This window comes from Musca autumnalis, unplaced genomic scaffold (assembly GCF_047663935.1).
Source record: "Musca autumnalis isolate F117 unplaced genomic scaffold, ASM4766393v1 scaffold_5, whole genome shotgun sequence".
Taxonomy (NCBI): Eukaryota; Metazoa; Arthropoda; class Insecta; order Diptera; family Muscidae; genus Musca; species Musca autumnalis.
In genome coordinates, this window is record NW_027412088.1 from 119804118 (window position 1) to 119830554 (window position 26437).

Below are 26437 nucleotides of genomic sequence, written 5' to 3' on the forward strand. Positions count from 1 at the left end.
TTTCCCATTACAGGGGACTTTTTACCCTCGAGTTTCTTAATCGTATTCCATAATTCTTTGAAAGAGACCTTTTTAAATTCCAGTGAGCTGCTTCTATTTACAATCGTTTTTTCTGTTGCAGTGTTGTGGCGGACTTCAATATTGTGTGATGGATTATTAAGACTGTTGGTAAATGTTTTTTGTAAGTGATCTGCAAATGCTTTTGCCTTTTCCGTATTACTTTTCGCCCACTGTCCAGTTTTTTGCAGTATTGGTGCTTTTTGAAGAATTGGTTTGATTTTGAGCTTACTTGCTATCCACAGCGAATAGCTGGTTTGATTATCATATGCGAGATGTGATATGTAATTTCGGAAATTATCTTGATTATACTTTTTGATTTCCCTACTAAGTTTTTGGGTGATCGAGAAGCCTGCCACCTTTTACGTATTTTACGTTTTTGCTTGACCAATTCTCTTATGTTAGTTGGGTATGTAGGAGTATCTGGAGGCCTTTTAAGTGGAGGGGTACTTTCCCATGCTGCGTGTTGAATACTTAACAAGGTAACTTCCCTTTCTATGTCGTCCGCCGTATCTATAGTATTTTGGTGGACAGATTCGTTGATCAGGGGCTTGAAGTGGCTCCAGTTTTTGGATAGAACATGGAAGGTTGTGTTTCTAACGTCAGGTAAATGGGGGAGTGGTCAGAACTAAGGCCATATCCATCTTTCACTATGAATTTGTTTATGTCGACTTTGCTTGTAAGTGAAGAAGTCTATAGGATCTGGTTTTTTCGTTTCGTTATGGTTTCCCAGTTGAGGCAACTAGACATCCTTTACTTTTTATGGCATTGTATAATTCTTTACCTTCGGCCGTAGTTAATATGGAACCCCACTGAGTATGTTTTGCGTTGAAGTCACCTCCCATGATGAATGTATATTTCTGAGAATTTATTAGGTCCTCATATTGGGTTTGTTTTATATTATGGCGTGGTGGGCTTTAAACTGATGTTACGGTAAGAGGAGTGCCATGTACTGTTATAGTTACAGAGGGTGCCTGGAATATTTCAGAACTAATCTCGTTTTCTATACAATGTTTTACCGTTTTCGCGCTACCTCCTCGAGCATTATTACTTGGATGAAAAGTGTGGTATACATCGTAATTTTTTGTGTTCCAGTATGAGTGTTTAACTAGATGCATTTCACTGATTAGATAGATGTGGATGTTTTCTTCTTCCATAATTCAGGAAAGTTCATCTTTATGTCAAAGCAAGCCGTTGGAGTTCCATAGCATAATTTAAAGGTTAATCATTTATGCTGCTAGAAAAGTTGTCGTCCAGAATGCTTAATCGCTCATCCAGGACTTTGTTAAAAGATTCTATCGCTTCCAATTTACACAGAATTTTTGCTAGGATATTTTCTTCACTATTAGTACTAATATTAGCTTGCGATATTTTTTGAGGATTCACAACTTGGGAGTATAGGTGATTGGCTTTTGGATACGATAGGCTGGTCTTTGGTGCTTTTAGTGTGACAGGTATTTCATGAGAAGAATCTGAATTACCTGTTTTATTAGTTTTGCTAGCAACAAATTGTATTGCTGTAAAAATTTGTAAATATATGTTAATCTATGTATGTACATATGTATGTTCTCGACAATATGCTTATTTATGTATGTTGGCGAGAGCAAACTAACTTGGCTTCAGTAATTTTCAATTCTATTATATTAATTAATTTATATTAATGACACAAGTTAATAGAGGCCTTAACTTTGCTTATCGAAGCCTCGGTAAGCTTTCCAGCCAGAAAGGAAAAACCTATTAACTCATAAAGAAAAACTTCAACGAGTAAATGCTACCAAAAGAAACACTCTGATATGCAGATGGCGCAAACGCTACGAGCGCCACTACATCTGCTTAGGTGTATAAATTCAAAATTGGGATTTTTGCTTGTAGACATTGTATTAGTAAAGAGGTAAAAATAGATTTTTTATTTATTAAGCAATATATAGTACAAATTATGCTCAAGTGACACTACAACTAGTTTCTAAACCGTTTCTAAAAGAGAAAAAAAGAAAAAAAAATCATATTGTTCCATCATCAAATCGAGTTAACAAGTCGAATGGTTTATAACGATGAAGTAGATTCGATATATTCAGCAGTTTTGTGGCTTCTAAATTTCCATGCTGTTGAAGTCTGGAATAGTAAGTTTGAGTGTGGAAGCTTATTTCTTCATTTTTAGGTCCCGATGTAAGTCAACCAAGGAGCATTTACAGATCTTCTTAAGACTTTGTTTTGGAAGCGTTGTATTTTCATAAGATGCTGGTCTTTTGCACAGCCCCAAATCTGAACTCCATATAGCCATACCGGCTTTATAGCTTGCTCGTTTATCAAACGCTTGTTATCAAGAGATAAAATTGAATTTCTTCCTATTAACCAGTTTAAGTTGCGGTACTTCGAATCTAATTCTTGCCTTTTATTATGTATATGATCTTTCCAGCTCAGTTTTGAGTCTAAAATTACTCCGAGATATTTAGCAGTGTTCGCACGTGGTACACGGGGTATAACAATGAATAGTGGTATATATGTTGTAGATTTTGTCGAACGTGTATTGATTTGTTACTATTGAGTTTAAGTCCCCATTGAGTGGTTCATTGACATACATCGTTAAGGGCTGATTGTAATTTGATTGTGGATTCAGTGGTATTTTTCCCAGTTGTCATTAGAACTTTGTCATATGCAAAAGTTCCAATGAAACAGTTTTCATTGAATGGCATGTCGCAAGTATAATTGAGGTAAAGAAGAGGTCTCAAAATACTCCCTTGTGGGACTCCTGATGTTATTGGGTATACGTTAGTACGTTCTGATTCGACTCGAACTACAAAGTACCTGTCTTTAAGGTACGATGAAATTATATCGCTATATATTTTGGGAAGTAATGTGTACATTTTTCTAATTAGCCATTTGTGCCAGACACCATCGAACGCTTGTGAAATATCTAGGAACACCGCGGAGCATATGTTTATTTCCAAATGCCACTTCAATGTTATGAGTAACCCTGTGTACTTGTTCAATTGTTGAGTGTTTTTTGCGGAAGCCAAACTGGTTATTTTCTTTGCTATCACAGTAGCTTCAAAGCGCTTATAAAACATTTTTTCGAAAAGCTTTCCCATTACAGGGGACTTTTTACCCTCGAGTTTCTTAATCGTATTCCATAATTCTTTGAAAGAGACCTTTTTAAATTCCAGTGAGCTGCTTCTATTTACAATCGTTTTTTCTGTTGCAGTGTTGTGGCGGACTTCAATATTGTGTGATGGATTATTAAGACTGTTGGTAAATGTTTTTTGTAAGTGATCTGCAAATGCTTTTGCCTTTTCCGTATTACTTTTCGCCCACTGTCCAGTTTTTTGCAGTATTGGTGCTTTTTGAAGAATTGGTTTGATTTTGAGCTTACTTGCTATCCACAGCGAATAGCTGGTTTGATTATCATATGCGAGATGTGATATGTAATTTCGGAAATTATCTTGATTATACTTTTTGATTTCCCTACTAAGTTTTTGGGTGATCGAGAAGCCTGCCACCTTTTACGTATTTTACGTTTTTGCTTGACCAATTCTCTTATGTTAGTTGGGTATGTAGGAGTATCTGGAGGCCTTTTAAGTGGAGGGGTACTTTCCCATGCTGCGTGTTGAATACTTAACAAGGTAACTTCCCTTTCTATGTCGTCCGCCGTATCTATAGTATTTTGGTGGACAGATTCGTTGATCAGGGGCTTGAAGTGGCTCCAGTTTTTGGATAGAACATGGAAGGTTGTGTTTCTAACGTCAGGTAAATGGGGGAGTGGTCAGAACTAAGGCCATATCCATCTTTCACTATGAATTTGTTTATGTCGACTTTGCTTGTAAGTGAAGAAGTCTATAGGATCTGGTTTTTTCGTTTCGTTATGGTTTCCCAGTTGAGGCAACTAGACATCCTTTACTTTTTATGGCATTGTATAATTCTTTACCTTCGGCCGTAGTTAATATGGAACCCCACTGAGTATGTTTTGCGTTGAAGTCACCTCCCATGATGAATGTATATTTCTGAGAATTTATTAGGTCCTCATATTGGGTTTGTTTTATATTATGGCGTGGTGGGCTTTAAACTGATGTTACGGTAAGAGGAGTGCCATGTACTGTTATAGTTACAGAGGGTGCCTGGAATATTTCAGAACTAATCTCGTTTTCTATACAATGTTTTACCGTTTTCGCGCTACCTCCTCGAGCATTATTACTTGGATGAAAAGTGTGGTATACATCGTAATTTTTTGTGTTCCAGTATGAGTGTTTAACTAGATGCATTTCACTGATTAGATAGATGTGGATGTTTTCTTCTTCCATAATTCAGGAAAGTTCATCTTTATGTCAAAGCAAGCCGTTGGAGTTCCATAGCATAATTTAAAGGTTAATCATTTATGCTGCTAGAAAAGTTGTCGTCCAGAATGCTTAATCGCTCATCCAGGACTTTGTTAAAAGATTCTATCGCTTCCAATTTACACAGAATTTTTGCTAGGATATTTTCTTCACTATTAGTACTAATATTAGCTTGCGATATTTTTTGAGGATTCACAACTTGGGAGTATAGGTGATTGGCTTTTGGATACGATAGGCTGGTCTTTGGTGCTTTTAGTGTGACAGGTATTTCATGAGAAGAATCTGAATTACCTGTTTTATTAGTTTTGCTAGCAACAAATTGTATTGCTGCTTATTTTTGTTTTTTTTATATTTCTGAGCTTCTATAACTCTTTTGTTACTCACCGCAATTACACATTTCGGCAGGACGACAGTAGCTTTTCCGCACTTTTTGGTCTCGTGCCCGCACATCTAGCACATCATGGTTGTTTTGAACTATAATTCTTATATGCCATTTAGATATGACACCATTAGCCGGATTTAGCACATTATCAGGATTTATTTGCTAAATCCAGCCAAAATCTACCAGATTTCCCATACAAAAATAAATCCTCCTATTGAGTGGATTTGTTTTAAATCTGGCATAAATCCTCGTATACAACTCTGTTTTTTGCAACATGTTGCTAGAAAAAACAAAAAGTTGCAAGCTGGCACAAGAAACAAGGTAGATGCATCGGTGAATTGCTACACTAAAAATAATTTCAAATGTAAAAATTTGCAGACAAGGCGGAAAAATTAAATTTGTTTTGATGTACAAAGTTGATTTTAATCAACAAAGACTAATATTTACGATGTCTAAACGATAAAATAATTCGTTTATTTATTTTAGATGGGCAAACTGCGATAAAATAATTCTTTATATGCTCTTTAGTTAGCATTAGTAGCATAATGTGCTAACATTTTCAGTATTAAACAATAAATTTTGCAATTTGACGTGTGTTTTTTGAGAATTCGTCTTACAAAAAATTCTTTTGACGTTTCAAATTCGATCAAATAGGCTGAAGCATCTACCTTGGTAATTGTGCTATGAACAAAAATCAGCTGACTGCCATTTAAATCCTCCAAAATGTATATCTAAATGCAATGAGATTTGTTCTGGATTTATTAAATCCAGTCGAGGATTTATGGCTAGTCTAAATGAGCTATTAGTGTGGTTGTATCCTTGACAGTTTTTACACTGAGGAATGTGTTTTGGTAGTTTCAGTTCTTGAATTGTGACCGTGGCATCTAAAATACGTTCGATGCCAAAGTTTTTTTAGTATCTTCTGTGGTATCAAAACTCAGAATAAACATGTTTAGGGGTTCCTTAGTTTTAAAATGTGTTTTATAGAACACGTTCAAAATTTTGAGACCTTGGTCCTTTATATCCGATAAAACAGCATCTGGATTCTATGAATGATGGACGTTTTTAGCTACCACTCGCATTTGGACGTTCATGTTTATTTATTTACGAATGCCATTTTACATTAGCTGCATTGAGCGCAGTGGCGTCTCTATGGGAATTCCTGTCCTTTATGGGAATTCCTGTCTAAGAGTTTTGTTAGGAATTCATTTTTCGTATTTTCTTTAAGTATTTTGTGCAGAATCTCAACATTTTCTATTGGTTTGGTTATGATTGGCGGTGGACGCAGAGATTTATTATTGTTAGTCGTCTTCTGGGTCTCAAAGTTTTGGCTGGGGGTAGATTCAGCAGTGATTGGCAGTGTTACTATCTCGACCTCCTTTTGTATTTTATCGGTGTTTTCTTTGCCTTTTTTGCTCCGATTTCTGTTTTGTAAAATCCATTCAGTCTCTTTCGCAAGCTCATCTTCATCGGTAGCATATGTTGTTTTCTCAACGCTGACATTGGATATTTGTTTGCTTTTGCCATTTTCAGCATTATATTTATTTACTACCCCAGTAATTTGAGCGTCATTACCAGGATTTTGATTACAAATTTCTTCGCATGTTTTTTGTAGTTCTTTGTTTTCTTCGTGTAGCTTTGTACATAAGACCTCTAAAGCTTTTATTCTTTCAACTAGCTTGATATTTGTCTGTTCCAGATCCTTGAAAGTAGCCAGGTAATTTCTTTCGGTATCTCTGTCTTACGAGTTTACGTAGTTAAGTTTACGAACCAATGTTTGTTGTTTTGTATTTACAGTTCATTTCTCTGCGTTTGTTGTAAAGCCTTGAACTTCTTTTTGTGTGTTTCTCTTATGTCACAGAAGACAGCAGTTTCTACCCACTGTGCCACCGAACAACATTATCCAGACCTGTAGAGGGTGAGAGTACTACAATGCGAAAACAACTACAATAAGAGACTGATGTTGGAAACTCTACACATAATGAATACTACAACATCACAATGAATAAACTACAAAACAGATACGGAAAATTTAGCACACAGTTATAGGCATCTGATCAGAAAAATAAATAGAGTGGAATAAAAAGGGAACACTGCAGTAACAAAACCGATGACAACAACACAAGGTCGACGTTGGTGCTTGGCGATGTTATTGTTATTGCTGTAATAGCTTTAAGTATTATTTGTAAGTGCAACAACAAGCAATAGCATGTATACATAAAAATAATAAAATTGTTTTCCTACAGATCCTGATGATGTCTTTCGAAGAAAGACGAAATATCGATTTAAATAATAAATAAAAACAACAATAACAAAGACCTCGAGCTCGGTTTTATTTGAAGTAAATTTTATTTAATTTTGTTCGTCTTTTTAAATTAACAAAAAATCATCAACTGGTAATACCATTTCCGACTCTGAAAATCCAATTGCTTTTAGTTACCCGATTGCTACTTCAGCTCCACCTATCACCCCCAATAACCCCGTCTTCTGAAAACACATTAGTAGTTAACACTCTGCCTGAGTTTTCTTATTCTCATATCTCATATTCCTACTAATAAAACAAATACTACAAATTCTGCCATCAATAAGCATATGACCAATTTACCAACTCTAACTGAGAGTCCTTCACCAGCTCCTCCCCTACCCTCGGTCTCGCAAAGCAATTCTCCTATGCCTTTTATTGTTGTCTATGAGCCATCAGGTTCAGAACCCATAGATCAACTAATCGTAGTTGAGCCGCGGAAAACTATATTTTTATCTCAACTACATCCTGACACTTCAATTATGTCAAATCTAAAACTAATATTTGAAATGATTGTGATTTAAAGGTATTTAAATTTAATTCGCGTCAACGACGGGATATTTCATCTTTCAGTATTGTGGTTCCAAATAACTTATTCGCTACTATAGTTAATAGGGAGTGTTAGCTTGACGGACTTACAATGTATTAATTCGTCTATAGGGAAATATCTACTCCGATAAATCCAATTGTTCATCAGTCGGCTCCAAAAAACTAGAGTCATTACCATTTTTATATCAAAATGTTAGAGGTTTGAAAACTAATAATATAACTCCAGTATTGATAAGCTGAACCATTTACCTCACATTTTGTTGTTTGAAGAAGAAATCGTTGTATGCTTTAAGTCACTTCGTTCTTCATATATACACGGTCTAAATAATGTTCCTACGTATATTGTTAAATCTTTCGCCAATGAAATTTATTTGCCACTTAAAAAAATTTTTAACCCATTTCTGATGTCAAAAATCTACTCAAAAAATTTCCGATTTTTCGTTTTCCCGGAAAATGGTGTTCCAAAAATTCGAACAAAATCCGGTTATAGAAGCTTTTATGAAAATTATAGGTGTATAGCTAAAGTTAGTGTGATTCCAAAACTTTTTTAAACTTTTAGTTTATCGCACTTTCTCACTTTGTTAAATTTCACCTTTTCAACATGGATTCATAAAAGACAGATCTACAAATCTCATTGAGTTTGTAGCTCATGTCCATAAAGGATTTTCTAATAAACAACAAACACAAGTTATATATACCGATTTCAGTAAAGCCTTTGATACAGTAGTACATAAATAATTGTTCATAAGCTTGATATCATGGGATTTCCATAATCTCTACTGAATTGGATTTCATCTTATTTCGAAGATCGTACACAAACATTTTATTTAACAAATTATTTTCTAAGGACTTGACCGTTTCTCCTGGTCTGCCGTAAGGTAGCCACCTGGGCCCACTTCTATTTGTACTTTACATTAACGATTATCCTTCATCTATATGTTACTTCAAAATTGTTATGTATGCTGACGATGTAAAGCTCTTCTTTCAATTGAATTCATTAAGTAATTCAGTATATCTACAATATGGTCTGCACTCTCTCACTAATTGGTGCTACGCCAATGGAATGACTTTGAATCTCAAAAAGTGCAATAAATTGTCTTTATCTACATCACCTCCTTTCTTCCAATAATTTTATTGGTTCACATTAATTACCAGAATATAAATTGCGTTTGAATTTGCATATTGATTCTTGTGTAAATAAAGCTAAATGATTGTTTGTTTTTACAAAACGTTGGTCTAAAGAATTTGATGACTCATACGATACGAAACTTTCGTTTGTTAGCCCAGTTCTAGAATATGGGTGATAAGATAGAGTCGGGTCAAACCCAGTTCCTTCTGTTTGTCTTGTGTGGTCTATATTGGGACCAGACCATGCTACTCCCACTTTATGATAGCCGTTTAATGTTAATTGATCTTTCTACTCTTGAAAAATGAAGGTCTACACTAAGAGCGCTATTTTTTATTAAACTGTTACGCGGCTTAACTGACTTGCCAATTAATTTGCCAACTGTGAAAACTAATTATGTAGCTAATAACCCATCACACTCATTGTGTGATATAGGTATATACTTTATAATACGATATCATTTCATATTATAAAAAATTAAAATTGCATTCATAATGTATAAACAATCAAGTTGTCATTCCTCTTTAATGTTATCTTAAAAATTGTTAGTAACAGTGTAGAAACCATTGTTTTGTAAGAAACTTAAGCCTGTTTAGAACCCTTTACCTCGGCATACTTATATCTACAAGTTTCTTTGCGGAACAGTAGAACACAACTAAGTAGCAGTAACTGTTTTTAATTTTTGTCTATCACCATTGTTCGTTGAAATAATGAGTGTTTCAAAACTGGAGCTCTTTAAGGGAAATCTACAACTCCCTCAGCGGAACCAGTAGAATTCAGCCTAAAGAGCCTTACATATAAATAAATTTTTATTCCATTTTTATTATTAATTACAGTGTCTTTATGTCGTAGTTTGTAAAAAAATTTTATATCGGCTGATAAAATTTGTTGCCGATAGTACTATACAACAATGAGTCCGCCATTGACCGGTCCATGGTGTGCTCGCGTTCCCCACTCAGGTTATGTAAATGTCTTGTATATTTATGTGTACCATTTTTGCATATAAAACAATATTTCTCCTGGCGGTTATTATCATGATAACCATCATTATATTATTTTTCATATAAAATATGAAATGCAAGTATTTGTTCGTTGAATGAATCGAAATTGGAGGGCCATCATGGAAATATTAATAATGTAAATGTACTTTTACAGCCTGTTTTTGTAAAAATGCTTGTCTGTCACACGAATCGTTTCGTCTTTATCTAAAACATTGATGCTCAAAATAAAAATGAGAGTAAAGTAGTGAGAGAATCACAAGAAAGTTTGTATCAGCATTCAGTGGTTGTTAGAACTGCAACCAGTAAACATGTGGCGGGTGTGTGCGGCTTTGTTCAGTGTCCCCACTAAAATTATGCATACATCCATGCACATGTTTACTTGTCGGCTGCTCAACGACGACTGATTGTTATTCTCATATACGTTAACGTATATGGATGATCTTGGCTGATCTAAAAGCTTTCGTCTACTTAGCAAAAGCTTTCGTTCCTTTGTTTTTGTTATGAAAACCAAAAAGTACGTAAACAAAAAGCTTTCATTTGTTTTTCACACTAATACAAACTTCGATCGATATAAAAACCAAATTGTGTCTTCATTCATGAAACTTACGAACGAATGGGCAAAAACATTTTACAAAAACAGGTTGCTAATCATAAACTTCTATATAACTATGTGTAACATACTCATTGTCCTACAGTGTATATAACCTAGTCTTATATGTATATTTCTTTCTATCAAATGCTCTTTTCCGCGGATGTGATGTCATTTTCCCATACGTGTGCGCCATGGTAATGCCATTGCTTCAAATTGTAAGTTTTTGCCCTTACAGCTGCCTTGTTAGGCGCTAGATTCAGAGCTGGTTCTAATGCTGGCATGCTTGGGCTAGGCGGTTTACCAGGATTTGGAGGGAGCATTTCAAATACAAACAACGAGGAAGATACGGATGGTGCCGAATGCAACAATATAAGCGTGCCAGTGGGATGTAATATGGGAAGACGTCGAAGCCGGGCTGTTTTATATCAACTCTCGGGTCATTATAAACCCGAAAAAGGTGTGAAAAATAAGCTGAAATTGGGAAATGTAAGTACATGCAAAAACAATCCCTCAGAAATATCATTTACATTTCCTCTATCTAAAAAAATGTCCGTTATATATGTAAAAACTCGATATTTTTATTACTTTTATTATATCGATGCCTTACATTCTTGATAAAAATATTATATTTTTTTGGATAAATTAAAACCCATAATGTTTTGACACATCGGGGGTTGGGCAAAAGTTTAATAAACAAATGAACAATATTTATTATGGAAATTATGATCACTAAAAATTTTGTTGCACTAATACCTACTGTATAAGTTCGATACATTGGTTACGCCAATGTATATGTTAGATACAATGGGTCTCATGCATAAAAACGAGTAAAAGCGATGAGTTGAGTCAAGTAAGCAATTGCTCGTAAGTTGAGTTAGATCGAACAGCAACAGCTTTTGCTCAATTTCGTATGCATAAAAATGAGTTCAAACCAATTGCAATTACTTGAATAAATTGAGATCAAACCTCTAATTGTTATTGAAGTACAAACAAGTCGTCAAGTGGAAGTGAAGTAGAAGTAGAAGCAAATAATAATAAAATAGAAACTGACGATATACCTAATTTTTTTGTACAAAAATGAAAGATTTGTGGGTTTGATTTGTGGGTTTTTTTTTAATTTTTATGTGAGTACAATCAATAACTCCAATTGCAAATGGAAAGCAATAATTTGCCTGCCATTTCCTTTGACAATCTTTTATTTGATCTGCATCTTTCGGGAATTTTATCCATTCGCTTGCTTTGGCAGATATAAGTTTTGCAACTTCCGCAATTGTTCGCGACACAGTTGATTGATGGACCCCAATATCTGTGGCTATACCATTTTGGAATCCAGGATCTGCACAGAATCTTAAATAGAGTCGAATTTTATAAACGTTGCTGAGGGCACCACCACGCCTTTCTTCTGACTCCTCAAAAAAATAATTCGCTAACCAGCAAAAGCTACTACCACCAAATCTAAGTATTTATCATTTTATTATTACTTATATAAAAAATAATAAAATAAGATTACAAACCTGTATAATTTTTTATCCTCACTTGCTAAATTTGTCTTACGCTTTTGATAAAATTTTTTATTTATTTGTGGTACAAAATATTCAGCCATGATTCCTTTTTAGTGCACGCGAGTCACCTAAAAGGCATGCTCCACAAAATTTAAGCAAGAGCTCACAAAAGTAAGCAAAACCTTGTTTTTATGCATATGAAAATGAGAACAATCTCATCTACTTCAACTTCTAAGTTCAAACTGAGCAAGAAGAGATCAAACGTGAGCAGTGAGTAAAAGCAAATACATAAAATTTTATTATGCATACGACAAGCACCTTTTACTCAAAAAATCGAGTTCGAGCTCAAGCTCACGTTTTATGCATGAGACCCATTGTCTTCCCCTTCAGCAGCATTACAATTAACTACATTAATTGGCCGCTCTTCGAGCTTAATGGGGAAATCTTCTCTGCCTTTCTTTTAGGAGTCATATTCGCTTTTTCGGATACTGGGAGAGAATATTCATTCTTTTCCACTCTCTCCTAAAAGTCACATTCGCTCAGTTCGGATGTAGAGGGGCGCTTTCCAATGCTGCGGTCGTCGTTGTGTACATGGTCAGCCCGGTTGTTCTGCGACTTGTCCCCCTTTGGGAAATCAAAGGCCGGTTCGCTTGGAGGCACACTATTTCGTCTCTGGTGACAAAGAGGTTTGCGCAGGAACGAACAGTTTTCGTTTTTTTTTGAGACAACAGAGGTTTGTGGAGGAAAATGTAGTTTGCGGCCTTGGTGGCAACAGAGATGTGATAGGAACACACTGTCTTTTTCTTGACACTACCTGGCACCCAGGGTGATGAGAATCAATGGACACGTAGAGTTTAGTTTATTTCTCGGTTTCGTTTTTTTAAATAATGTTGGAATTCACGAGTTATCTTAAGTTTTACAATGTTCAAATTCACAAATATTTTTTCTGACTTTTAATTTTTGGCTTTTGCCTGATGAAGTGACATAAGAATCAAAAACACAACTTCACTCCTTATTTTCAAAATTCTTGCTTTCGCTCTCGGTGTTGTTCAAACAAAAACTAATAAACTGACTTATCTCTAGAGATGGACAGTGGGTAAATACCCAATGGGTAAATACCCGGTAAATTGGGTAAATACCGGGTAAATACCCATTTGTGGGTATTTATTTGGGTATTTACTATATTGAATCGCCAATACAAAATCTTACACCCTATTTCTGGGTTTAAGTTGTGAAATCGTTTCAAAATGGATTGTGTGTAAACCTAGATAGCCTTTCAATTTCTTGTAAACTACCTAGATTCTTTGTTGCCAATGAGTATTTATAAATTTTGATTAACTTAACTGCTATGGTAAAAATGTAAACTAAGGAAATAAATTTACTTCAGCCAATAACCCAGGCAATGTGAAACCAATCGAGTTGTTTCTTTATTTGGGTTATTAACCTGCATAAAATAACAATTGAAAATATACTAGGTCAGTTTTTCGCTGACACTTTAGAAACTACATTACATAAAAAGTAAAGCAGAGTAATTAAACTAACGTAAATATGTACGTTCTCTTTGAACAGATAGTTTTACAATACTTTAAACAAGTGGGTAAATACCCGCTGAAATTTGGCACAGTGAGTTCTCAATAGGTAGAAAATATCTTTGCAAAATTTTGTCAACGTAGGTCCACGTTTTTTAATGGCCCCAATATAAGGGTACCCCGATTTCGAGTATTTACCCAAACCTTGGGTAAGTACTCTTCAACTGCCGAACCACTTGACGTAGGCTGACGAAATTTGGCTCAAAACTTTCTTATATCAATAGTATTAAAGGTATTGAAAATGGAGTGCCTGGATCCATGTGTTAGTATAGCCCCCATATAGCCGTACCTCTCGATTTAAGGTATTTTTCATCTATTAGCTACATTTTACAACCATATTGGCTGTAATTTGGCACAGTGAGTCCTCAGAGAGTATAATATATCCTTGCAGAAATTTGTCAACGTAGGTCCACGCTCTCTTATAGGCCCCATATACCGGTACCCCGATTTCGAGTATTTACCCAAACCAGAGGTTCAATTCTGTTTCTATGAAAATGTGGAATGAAAACTTTTATAAAGGAAAAAACTGTCAAATGAAAAAAAATATAAAGGAAATATTTTTCATTTCAAATTTTCATAGAACAAGAATCCAGCCCCTGGGGTAAAAACTCTTTAACTGCCGAACCACTCGACGTAGGCTGACGAAATTTGGCTGAAATCTTACTTATATCAAGAGAACACCTGGTATTGAAAATGGTCTCTGGTTCCACGTTTTGATATAGCCCCCATATAACCGTGCCTCCCGATTTAAGGTATTTTTTACCTATTAGCCACATTTTACAATCATATTGGCTGAAATTTGGCACAGTGAGTTCTCAATATGTAGATAATATCCTTGAAAGATTGGGTCCACGTTTTGATATAGCCCCCATTTAACCGTACTTCCCGATTTCAGAAACCCATATTGGGGCTACAAGAAAACGTGGATTTACGTGGACAATTTTTTGCAAGGATATTTTATACATATTGGGAACTCACTGTACCAAATTACAGTCAGTATGATTGTAAAATGTAGCTAATAGGTAAAAAATATCTTAAATCGGGAGGCAGGATTATATGGGGCTATATCCAAACATGGACCCAGGGACTTTATTTTCAATACCTTTAATACTATTGATATAAGGAAGATTTGATCCAAATTTTGTTAGCCTACGTCAAGTGGTTCGACAGTTAAAGAGTTTTTACCCCCTTTTGGGTAAATACTCGAAATCGGGGTACCTTTATATGGGGGCTACAAGAAAACGTGGACCTACGTTGACAATTTTTTGCAAGGATATTTTATACTCATTGAGGACCAGATTACAGCCAATTTGTTTGTAAAATGTGGCTAATAGTTGAAAAATACCTTAAATCGGGAGGTACGGCTATATGGGGGCTATATCAAAACATTGACCCAGGGAATCCATTTTCAATATTGTAGCATAATTATAGTTTGTAAGGTAGTGTAACATATGATTTCCAAAACATTATGATTTAAATGCTCATTATGAATAAAACACTCAATTGTAATTACTCTCGTTTGTACGTAGGTAGAGATGAGCCGATGTGTGTGTTCGTGTGAGTGTGCTTATTTGGGCTACCAACCACAAGATGAGAAGTTGGTTGGCAGTTTTGATTCCGACACCGAACAACCACGGACATCTTCATCTCTACGCACGTTCTAACGTCTCAAACAAAAATTAGAAAATAAAATAAAGAGAAGCGGACGACTGTTTGTTTGTTTATTAATTTTAATAAATTATAACCGGCCATACTTTATTTCAGCTTTCTTGGCCTTTGCTCGTATTTCAGACGTTTTATCAAAGATTTTTCGATTTTGGCAAAACCACTGCACGATTTAACTAGAAAAGATAAAAAATTCAGTTTTGGGAAACTTGAGCTCGAAACATTTGAATTGTTAAAGGGAAAACTTTTAGACTCGCCGGTTTTAGCCTTGTATGACCCATCGGCAGAAACAGAGCTCCACTGCGATGCGAGTGCATTAGGTTTTGGTGCTATACTTATGCAAAAACAAAAGGACAAAAAATGGCACCCCGTGTTTTATTTTTCCAAAAAAGAACTACAGATGCCGAGTCGAAGTTTCACAGCTTCGAGCTAGAGACTTTATCGATAGTTTATGCACTTCGGAGATTTCGTGCATATTTGTATGGCAAAACATTCAAAATAATTACCGACTGTAATTCATTGACCTTAACTTTAATTAAAAAAGAATTAAAACCAAGAATCGCTAGGTGGGCGTTAGAGCTACAGAACTTCGACTATGTTGTTGAGCACAGAGAAGGGCGTCGTATGCAGCACGTAGATGCGTTAAGTCGATCTTTAGACATTATGATTGTGGACACTAATACTTTTGAGGAAAATTTAATTATAGCCCAAAACAAAGATTCGAAGATTATTAACATTAAAGAAAAGTTACAGACATTACGAAATGAGAAATGGTGTTCTTTATAAAAAACTTAAAACCGGGAAATTGCTGTTCGTTGTTCCTGCTCAAATGGAAAACCATGTTCTGTACAGGTATCATGATGAGATGGGACATGTGGGCATTAACAAAGTTACAGACCTAATAAATAAATCTTATTGGTTTCGGCATATAAATAATAAAGTAAAAGACCATGTACAAAACTGTTTAAAATGTATAACCTTTTCACCTAAAAGTGGTCCCGTAGAAGGATTTCTACATAATATCCCCAAACCGTCAAAACCTTTTGAAATGATTCACATAGACCATTATGGACCAGTAGATAGAAACAGTTCAAAGAAACATATATTTGTAGTTATCGATGCTTGTTCTAAATTTGTTAAGTTGTATCCGACAAAAACTACTGCTACCAAAGAAGTAACTAAAGGTTTACGAGAACATTTTAGATACTACAGCCGACCGCGATATATTGTTTCTGATAGAGGGTCGTGCTTCACTTCAAACGATTTCAAAAACTTTATCGAAGAAAATGACATACAGCATGTAAAGATAGCAACTTTATCACCTCAAGCTAAAGGACAAGTGGAGCGTGTTAACAGAACTTTAGGACCAATGATTGCAAAACTTATAAGTACAGAAAATAATATTACTTGGGAAAAAAACATTAGAAACCGTCGAATTTGCAATAAATAACACATGTAATAGAATGATAAATGAACATCCGAGCGTTATGTTATTTGGTGTCAACCAACGTCAATTAGAGATGATGCGAATGAAAAACAACGAGCCGCACAACAGTATATTAAAAATTATACAGACCTCAAGAGAAAACAACCGTCGTCGTATAAAAATGGTGATTATGTCGTAGTAAAAAACATAGATAATAGTGCGGGGGTGTCAAGAAAATGTATGCCAAAGTTCAAAGGCCCCTTTGTTGTTAAAGAAGTACTGGAAAACGATCGTTATATCTTACAGGATGTAGAGGGTTTTCAGCATAGCGGCACATAGGCGGCACATAATATGAAACATTGGCATAGGAAATCTAACCTATTGAATAACTGTAAATCCCGATCTTCACGACATGATGAATTAATAATAAGCCAATCAACAGCAAAAAATAACGTTTCGAAAACCATAAGTAATAATAAAGTTCCATAAGGTAACAGCATCGAAAAGAATCAGGTGATCTTTGTTGTCAGGAAGGCCAAATGTAGCATAATTAAAGTTTGTAAGGTAGTGTAACATATGATCTCCAAAACATTATGATTTAAATGCTCATTATGAATAAAACACTCAATTGTAATTACTCTCGTTTGTACCTAGGTAGAGATGAGCCGATGTGTGTGTTCGTGTGAGTGTGCTTATTTGGCAGTTTTGATTCTGACACCGAGCAACCAATGACATCTTCATCTCTACGCACGTTCTATCGTCTCAAACAAAAAATAAAAAATAAAATAAAGAGAAGCGGACGACTGTTGTTTATTAATTTTAATAAATTATAACCGGCCATACTTTATTATCTTTAATACTATTGATATAAGCAAGTGTTGAGCCAAATTTTGTCAGCCTACGTCAAGTGGTTCGTTGAGTTTTTACCCAATATTTCGGTAAATACTCAAAATCGGGGTACCCTTGGGAGCTATATCAAAACGTGGACCTACGTCGACAAATGTTTACAGGGATATTTTATACTCATTGAGGACTCACTGTGCCAAATTACAGCCAATAATAAGTGAAAAATACTTTAAATCGGGAGGTACGGCTATATGGGGGCTATATCAAAACATGGACCCATTGACTCCATTTGCAATACCTTTAATACTTTTGATATAAGAAAGTTCTTTGAGCCTGCAAGGGTATTTGCAGACAGTTGCGAAAATTATTTACAAATTATGTTTAAATGCCCTCAAATGAATTGTTGTTGCTATGAACATGTAATAGCAATAATCGACGATGAGTGATAATAAACCGGTTTTGAGAACAAGCAAGAAGTGAAAATTAATGTAAACATATCAATGCTTGCTAGCTACATAGGTACAATCAAAACAAATGTGACGATAATAAAATTCAAAAGAGATATAATAATACATAAACAGCCGCCAGCTAATTACAGTAGGCTCCATCAACATTCCAAAATATTTGTTGCATATGAGATATGCGCTGCCATCTATTAAAGCGACTGATGTCTAATTCTGTTACATGTGGCTCGGGAAACGAAATCATTGGACCTCCAACTAAAAAATGGGCCGGTGTAAGGACCTCCAGGTCGGCGGGATTTTCGCTTATTGGACATAAAGGCCTTGATTTTAAAATAGCAGTTATTTGACAAACAAGTGTACGCAACTCATTAAATGTTAATATAGATAGGCCAACAGCACGATGAAAATGATATTTCGCAGAGGCCACCGAAATGCGGCGATCTGGGAGGAATAAACTTCCAGTTTATTCCATCATCCGAGCAATGTCGATGTACTTAATCTAAATTTGATTGATCAAAGAATAATTTTCGCAGTTCTGCCAACTCGTTTTTCGCCCCAACAAAGTTTGTCGCGTTATCCGACCAAATTGTATTTGGCTTTCCTCGAATTGAAATAAATCTTTTGAGCGAAGCCAAGAAAGAAGGTGTTGATAAATCCTGAACCAACTCCATATGAAGTGCCTTCGTTTTATAGGTGGACGAGTTCGCACCTCCGATTTGTAATAAAATGGTTCACAAAAATCTATTCCCGTTACAAAAAATGCTCTGCTGGGACTCACACGTTCCTTCGGCAAGGTGCCCATGATGTGCTCAACCACTCTTGGCTTCTCCCGAAAACACCTTATGCAGTTGCCATGTATACTGCTTACCGATTTTCTTCCACCAGTATGCCAATACCTTTGCCGTATAGAGGCCAACAGCGATTGCGGTCCTGAAGTAGAATTTCGTGGTGACACTCCATGACCATTGCCTTTGTTATTGGGTGTCCTTTCGGCATGATTATTGGATGTTGGACTTCGAAAGGTAATGTTGAATTTTCCAAACGGCCACCGACTCGAACAAGCCCCACTGAATCCATGAAAGGTGATAAAGAGTATTACTTACTTGCCGACGATATTTCCTTTTTCTATTTTAAAGCTTTGTATTCTGCAGCAAGATTTACAATTTGGATGTTTCGCAGCATAAGGAATGTTCCCAATTCAATATCCTTGACGGTTGGTGGGCCTTTAAAATTTTCAAATTTCTTCAAATGTTTAAGATGAATGAATCTGTAGACGTAAGCAAAAACTCGTTGTAATCTCTTAAAAGAATTAGAAAATTTGGATGACGCTGGATAATCGACGAGAAAAGTAGTTGATAGAGCTGTTTTACGAAGCTCAGGCAATTCAGTTAAAAAATTAACGACCTTTGGCAGCGTTCTTCTTCTCTTTGTAAAAATTCTGGTCCATTTTTCCATAAAGTTTAGTTAAACAGTTCACTAGGAGAACTTCCTCTCGATAATATATCAGCTGGGTTGAGTGCCGTAGGAACATGATGCCACTTCATTTTGTTAGTATAGTTTTGTATACGACTCACCCGGTCTGCCACAAATTTGACGCCACCTCTCTAATCCAGGACAAGACTACCATGGAGTCAGACCAACAGTGATACTCCAAATCAGGGTGATTTTCCGAAAAATCCTTCAAAAATTGTGCCAAAAGAAGTGCTGCCGATAACTCGAGCTTTGGTACCGTGAGAACTTTTAAAGGCGCTACTCTCGATTGAGAGCACAAAAGCTGCACTTGTCTCATTTCTCCAATTTCCGCTCTCACGTAGATACACGCTCCATACGCAGCCAAACTCGAATCACAAAATCCGTGTATTTGTATTTTGGAATCTGGAAATGAAACAAATCTTGAAATGATAGTTTGTTTACCATAGAAAATGAATCGCGAAAATTCAACCACTGAGTATTTAGGCCCGGGGGCAGAGTATCGTCCCATTTGAGTTTATGCTTCCAAAGACATTGCATGATAATTTTGGCTTTCGTTATAACCGGACCAATCAGTCCCAATGGGTCGTAAAGACGAGCAATTGATGATAAAACTGTACGTTTAGTAACTGGTCATCCTTTGGATCCCAAACTAATCCCAAAGTTTTTGTTACATTGGTTCCATCGTGAATCGTCAAATGCTCTTCAATATCAGAGGGTGTCTCGCCATCCAACACAGCCGGATTATTTGAGCACCACTTCCGAATATTAAAGTTACCCAAACTCAGCAATTTAGTTACCTGTTGTCTAATTTCAACCACATCATCAACAGTACTTGCACCAGTCAGCAGGTCATCGACATAAAAATCTCGCAATATGGCATCTTTTCCAAGTGGGAAGATTTCACCTTCGTCCATACATAGTTGATACATCGTCCTAATAGCCAAGAAAGACGCCGGCTTTGTTCCATATGTCACCATATTTAGCTTGTAGATTTTTATTTTGTCTTCACCACTATTTCTGCACAAAGTACACTGCAAATAATCATCAGGATATGAAATTCTAACGCACCTGAACATTTTGCAGATGTCTCCACTGAGCGCCACCTTGAAGAATCTAAACCGAAGTAGAGTATCGAAACGTTTAGATTGAATAGTCGGACCAGCGCACGATGGGGCCAATGACAGGTTTTCGAGGCAACAAATCACTGGGGCAAGCTAGACCTTCCAAATTTTGTACAGATGTTTATAATGGGCTTAGAAACTAATATGCCAAATTTAGTTCATATCGGTTCATATATACATACAGCTGCCGTATATATGTTCGCCCGATTTCAAGCAATTGATGGACCAAACACGCAAATTCTGCCCAATTTTTATGCGATTTGGAAAATACCACGGAATTAGGACTACAAATAAGTTTGCCAAGTTATATTGAAATCGGTTCAGATTTTGATATTGCTCCCATATATATTTTCGCCCGATTTTAGATTCGCAATCTAAAAACCATAAGTAATAATAAAGTTCCATAAGGTAACAGCATCGAAAAGAATCAGGTGATCTTTGTTGTCAGGAAGGCCGAAATGTAGCATAATTAAAGTTTGTAAGGTAGTGTAACATATGATTTCCAAAACATTATGATTTAAATGCTCATTATGAATAAAACACTCAATTGTAATTACTCTCGTTTGTACGTAGGTAGAGATGAGCCGATGTGTGTGTTCGTGTGAGTGTGCTTATTTGGCAGTTTTGATTCTGACACCGAGCAACCACGGACATCTTCATCTCTACGCACGTTCTAACGTCTCAAACAAAAATTAGAAAATAAAATAAAGAGAAGCGGACGACTGTTGTTTATTAATTTTAATAAATTATAACCGGCCATACTTTATTATCTTTAATACTATTGATATAAGCAAGTGTTGAGCCAAATTTTGTCAGCCTACGTCAAGTGGTTCGTTGAGTTTTTACCCAATATTTCGGTAAATACTCAAAATCGGGGTACCCTTGGGAGCTATATCAAAACGTGGACCTACGTCGACAAATGTTTACAGGGATATTTTATACTCATTGAGGACTCACTGTGCCAAATTACAGCCAATAATAAGTGAAAAATACTTTAAATCGGGAGGTACGGCTATATGGGGGCTATATCAAAACATGGACCCAGGGACTCCATTTGCAATACCTTTAATACTATTGATATAAGAAAGTTGTTTGAGCCTGCAAGGGTATTTGCAGACAGTTGCGAAAATTATTTACAAATTATGTTTAAATGCCCTCAAATGAATTGTTGTTGCTATGAACATGTAATAGCAATAATCGACGATGAGTGATAATAAACCGGTTTTGAGAACAAGCAAGAAGAGAAAATTAATGTAAACATATCAATGCTTGCTAGCTACATAGGTACAATCAAAACAAATGTGACGATAATAAAATTCAAAAGAGATATTATAATACATAAACAGCCGCCAGCTAATTACAGTAGGCTCCATCAACATTCCAAAATATTTGTTGCATATGAGATATGCGCTGCCATCTATTAAAGCGACTGATGTCCAATTCTGTTACATGTGGCTCGAGAAACAAAATCATTGGACCTCCAACTAAAAAATGGGCCGGTGTAAGGACCTCCAGGTCGGCGGGATTTTCGCTTATTGGACATAAAGGCCTTGATTTTAAAATAGCAGTTATTTGACAAACAAGTGTACGCAACTCATTAAATGTTAATATAGATAGGCCAACAGCACGATGAAAATGATATTTCGCAGAGGCCACCGAAATGCGGCGATCTGGGAGGAATAAACTTCCAGTTTATTCCATCATCCGAGCAATGTCGATGTACTTAATCTAAATTTGATTGATCAAAGAATAATTTTCGCAGTTCTGCCAACTTGTTTTTCGCCCCAACAAAGTTTGTCGCGTTATCCGACCAAATTGTATTTGGCTTTCCTCGAATTGAAATAAATCTTTTGAGCGAAGCCAAGAAAGAAGGTGTTGATAAATCCTGAACCAACTCCATATGAAGTGCCTTCGTTTTATAGGTGGACGAGTTCGCACCTCCGATTTGTAATAAAATGGTTCACAAAAATCTATTCCCGTTACAAAAAATGCTCTGCTGGGACTCACACGTTCCTTCGGCAAGGTGCCCATGATGTGCTCAACCACTCTTGGCTTCTCCCGAAAACACCTTATGCAGCAAGATTTACAATTTGGATGTTTCGCAGCATAAGGAATGTTCCCAATTCAATATCCTTGACGGTTGGTGGGCCTTTAAAATTTTCAAATTTCTTCAAATGTTTAAGATGAATGAATCTGTAGACGTAAGCAAAAATTCGTTGTAATCTCTTAAAAGAATTAGAAAATTTGGATGACGCTGGATAATCGACGAGAAAAGTAGTTGATAGAGCTGTTTTACGAAGCTCAGGCAATTCAGTTAAAAAATTAACGACCTTTGGCAGCGTTCTTCTTCTCTTTGTAAAAATTCTGGTCCATTTTTCCATAAAGTTTAGTTAAACAGTTCACTAGGAGAACTTCCTCTCGATAATATATCAGCTGGGTTGAGTGCCGTAGGAACATGATGCCACTTCATTTTGTTAGTATAGTTTTGTATACGACTCACCCGGTCTGCCACAAACACATTGTAATTTGACGCCACCTCTCTAATCCAGGACAAGACTACCATGGAGTCAGACCAACAGTGATACTCCAAATCAGGGTGATTTTCCGAAAAATCCTTCAAAAATTGTGCCAAAAGAAGTGCTGCCGATAACTCGAGCTTTGGTACCGTGAGAACTTTTAAAGGCGCTACTCTCGATTGAGAGCACAAAAGCTGCACTTGTCTCATTTCTCCAATTTCCGCTCTCACGTAGATACACGCTCCATACGCAGCCAAACTCGAATCACAAAATCCGTGTATTTGTATTTTGGAATCTGGAAATGAAACAAATCTTGAAATGATAGTTTGTTTACCATAGAAAATGAATCGCGAAAATTCAACCACTGAGTATTTAGGCCCGGGGGCAGAGTATCGTCCCATTTGAGTTTATGCTTCCAAAGACATTGCATGATAATTTTGGCTTTCGTTATAACCGGACCAATCAGTCCCAATGGGTCGTAAAGACGAGCAATTGATGATAAAACTGTACGTTTAGTAACTGGTCATCCTTTGGATCCCAAACTAATCCCAAAGTTTTTGTTACATTGGTTCCATCGTGAATCGTCAAATGCTCTTCAATATCAGAGGGTGTCTCGCCATCCAACACAGCCGGATTATTTGAGCACCACTTCCGAATATTAAAGTTACCCAAACTCAGCAATTTAGTTACCTGTTGTCTAATTTCAACCACATCATCAACAGTACTTGCACCAGTCAGCAGGTCATCGACATAAAAATCTCGCAATATGGCATCTTTTCCAAGTGGGAACATTTCACCTTCGTCCATACATAGTTGATACATCGTCCTAATAGCCAAGAAAGACGCCGGCTTTGTTCCATATGTCACCATATTTAGCTTGTAGATTTTTATTTTGTCTTCACCACTATTTCTGCACAAAGTACACTGCAAATAATCATCAGGATATGAAATTCTAACGCACCTGAACATTTAGCAGATGTCTCCACTGAGCGCCACCTTGAAGAATCTAAACCGAAGTAGAGTATCGAAACGTTTAGATTGAATAGTCGGACCAGCGCACGATGGGGCCAATGACAGGTTTTCGAGGCAACAAATCACTGGGGCAAGCTAGACCTTCCAAATTTTGTACAGATGTTTATAATGGGCTTAGAAACTAATATGCCAAATTTAGTTCATATCGGTTCATATATACATATAGCTGCCGTATATATGTTCGCCCGATTTCAAGCAATTGATGGACCAAACACGCAAATTCTGCCCAATTTTTATGCGATTTGGAAAATACCACGGAATTAGGACTACAAATAAGTTTGCCAAGTTATATTGAAATCGGTTCAGATTTTGATATTGCTTCCATATATATTTTCGCCCGATTTTAGGTATTTGGTGCACCAATCCCGCTATGTATGTCCAATCTTGATGAAATTTGAAATGTGTGACGGATTTCGGTCTAGAAACATTTTTGGCAGATCATATTGAAATCGGTTCAGAATTGGATATAGCTCCCATATATGTTCGCCCGATTTCAGGAAAATGATTGAAATTTGATTCCATCAAATTACAATAAAATTTGGAAAATTTTACGGAATTCGGACTACAAATAAGTTTGTCAAGTTATATTGAAATCGGTTCAGATATAGAAACAGCTCCCCTATATACATATGTTCAAATTTCATGGTTTTGTCTGTGCTTTGTTATAAGTTAATAAAAAAAGGTTCCAAATTTAGTAAAAATCTTTGAAATTATATATTATTATTATATACGTCTATTAATTTTTTCCGAAATCCAATTGGTAACATTAATGGGTTTCCGATTATTCGCCAACCAAAACATAAAAATGTCCATATTTTTAAGTATTACGACATCTGAAATCAGATTTTTATGAAAAGGCGCAGATAGGCGCAGCTAATTTTTTCACAAAATGATAGTACACATTAATACCTTTCACCACATATATATAATATCCTAGATCTACCTAGATCTCAAAAGTTATACTCCAGAGAACACATGGATAACAAAGCAAAATACTCCAAAAAAGACATAACATCTTAACTCAAAAATACATTTACCACACATAACATTTTTATTATTTGTTAACACTATCTTATTTTACATACCCATTGAAGAGCTTTCCATGTTTAAAAAAAATAAAAATGTTGAAATGTTCTTTTTGGCGCCTAAAATGCTTTCACTACTTATTTATAATGAATGTCGGAAAATGATGCATAAGAAAATATGTCACCATTGCCAGATCAGTATGTCGCTATGTGATGTTACCAGATTGATTTATTTTCTTATTTTTAGTGATTCAGAGTGTTGGCAATCGAAATCCGTTATTATTTTTTTCAAATTCTTCACTTCAAAAAATGACTTTTTGCCTCGAAAACCTGCTATTGGCCCCATCGTGCAGCGTATAGGACATCGTTGAGGGAAAGACCAGATGACGTCTTAGCAGACCCGTCAAACACGACTCTAAGCTTCGTAGATGTATTATCAAGTTTGTGGACACAAGATGCGGCAAGAAAAACGTTTTTACTTCATGTGGGATCGAAGAAACAGGGTTCATGTGATTTAAATCGATATATTCTGCCATAAACTTGATATACTTTTCCTTTATGTCCTTATTTTTGCCAATTTTTTCTCCAAACCATTGAAGCGACGCAGTGCAGTTTCATAAGAAGATCCCAGATCACGAAAACTTTCTTTTTTTGGAAGCGCCACAGAATATTCACCGGAAGGCAATCTAATTGTATTTTGTTGAAAATGTTGTCTTCCGCCGATAAGTTTATAGTAGATTCGAAAGCGTTTTCTACTTCCCAAAAACTTTAGCAATGTCCAATAACGATTCTTGCTCCGGTTCGGCAATAAATTTGCATGAAGCTGCCAGCGAATGCGGATTTAATGAGGACACACCTCCACCAGACACCACCCATCACAACAACGTCTTTTATAAGACATGAGAATTATCTTCCAACCGAATTTTTCCATCACTCAGAAAATCAAAGAATTTAGCGGCACCAACCAAAATATCTATCCTTCCCCGTTTACCAAAGTTGGGATCGGAGAGCATAATATTTTGAGGAAAGACCAATTGTTTAATATCCAACGAGAAGCTAGGTTGATATTCAGTTATAGTGGGAACAACAACAGCAGGAAATTCAACAGAATAATTTTTATGACACGATTTGATATGAAGATTGACCGATTTGTTAACTAAAAATCCACTATCACCAATACCAGATACGTTAATGTACGACGTTTTCATTGGCAAGTTAAGTTGTAGTGCAATCCGTGACGTAAGAAAATTAAGTTGCGAAGCAGAATCCAATATAGGTCTACACGGTATAAAATCTCCACATCCATTTTTTACCATCACAATTGCCGTGGCCAACAGTATATTATTGCATGAAGAAGCTCAAGAAGAATCAGCAGCACTTGTCGACAGCGATGAAAGCAATTGATTTGAATCTTCGACAGTCTGATGTAAAGAATGATCTG

General features: G+C 36.0%; 1 protein-coding gene across 3 annotated transcripts in view; it reads left to right on the forward strand.

Annotated features, from left to right (window-relative positions):
- Positions 1-26437, forward strand: part of Elk (Eag-like K[+] channel) — a 989230-nt gene that overhangs the window by 206762 nt on the left and 756031 nt on the right. For 2 of the 3 annotated variants that reach the window (XM_073956156.1, XM_073956157.1), the window contains exon 6: positions 10558-10823. In XM_073956156.1, coding sequence (XP_073812257.1) covers positions 10558-10823 — 266 coding nt within the window. The remainder of the gene's footprint in view (positions 1-10557; positions 10824-26437) is intronic. The other variant, XM_073956158.1, reaches the window with a different exon arrangement.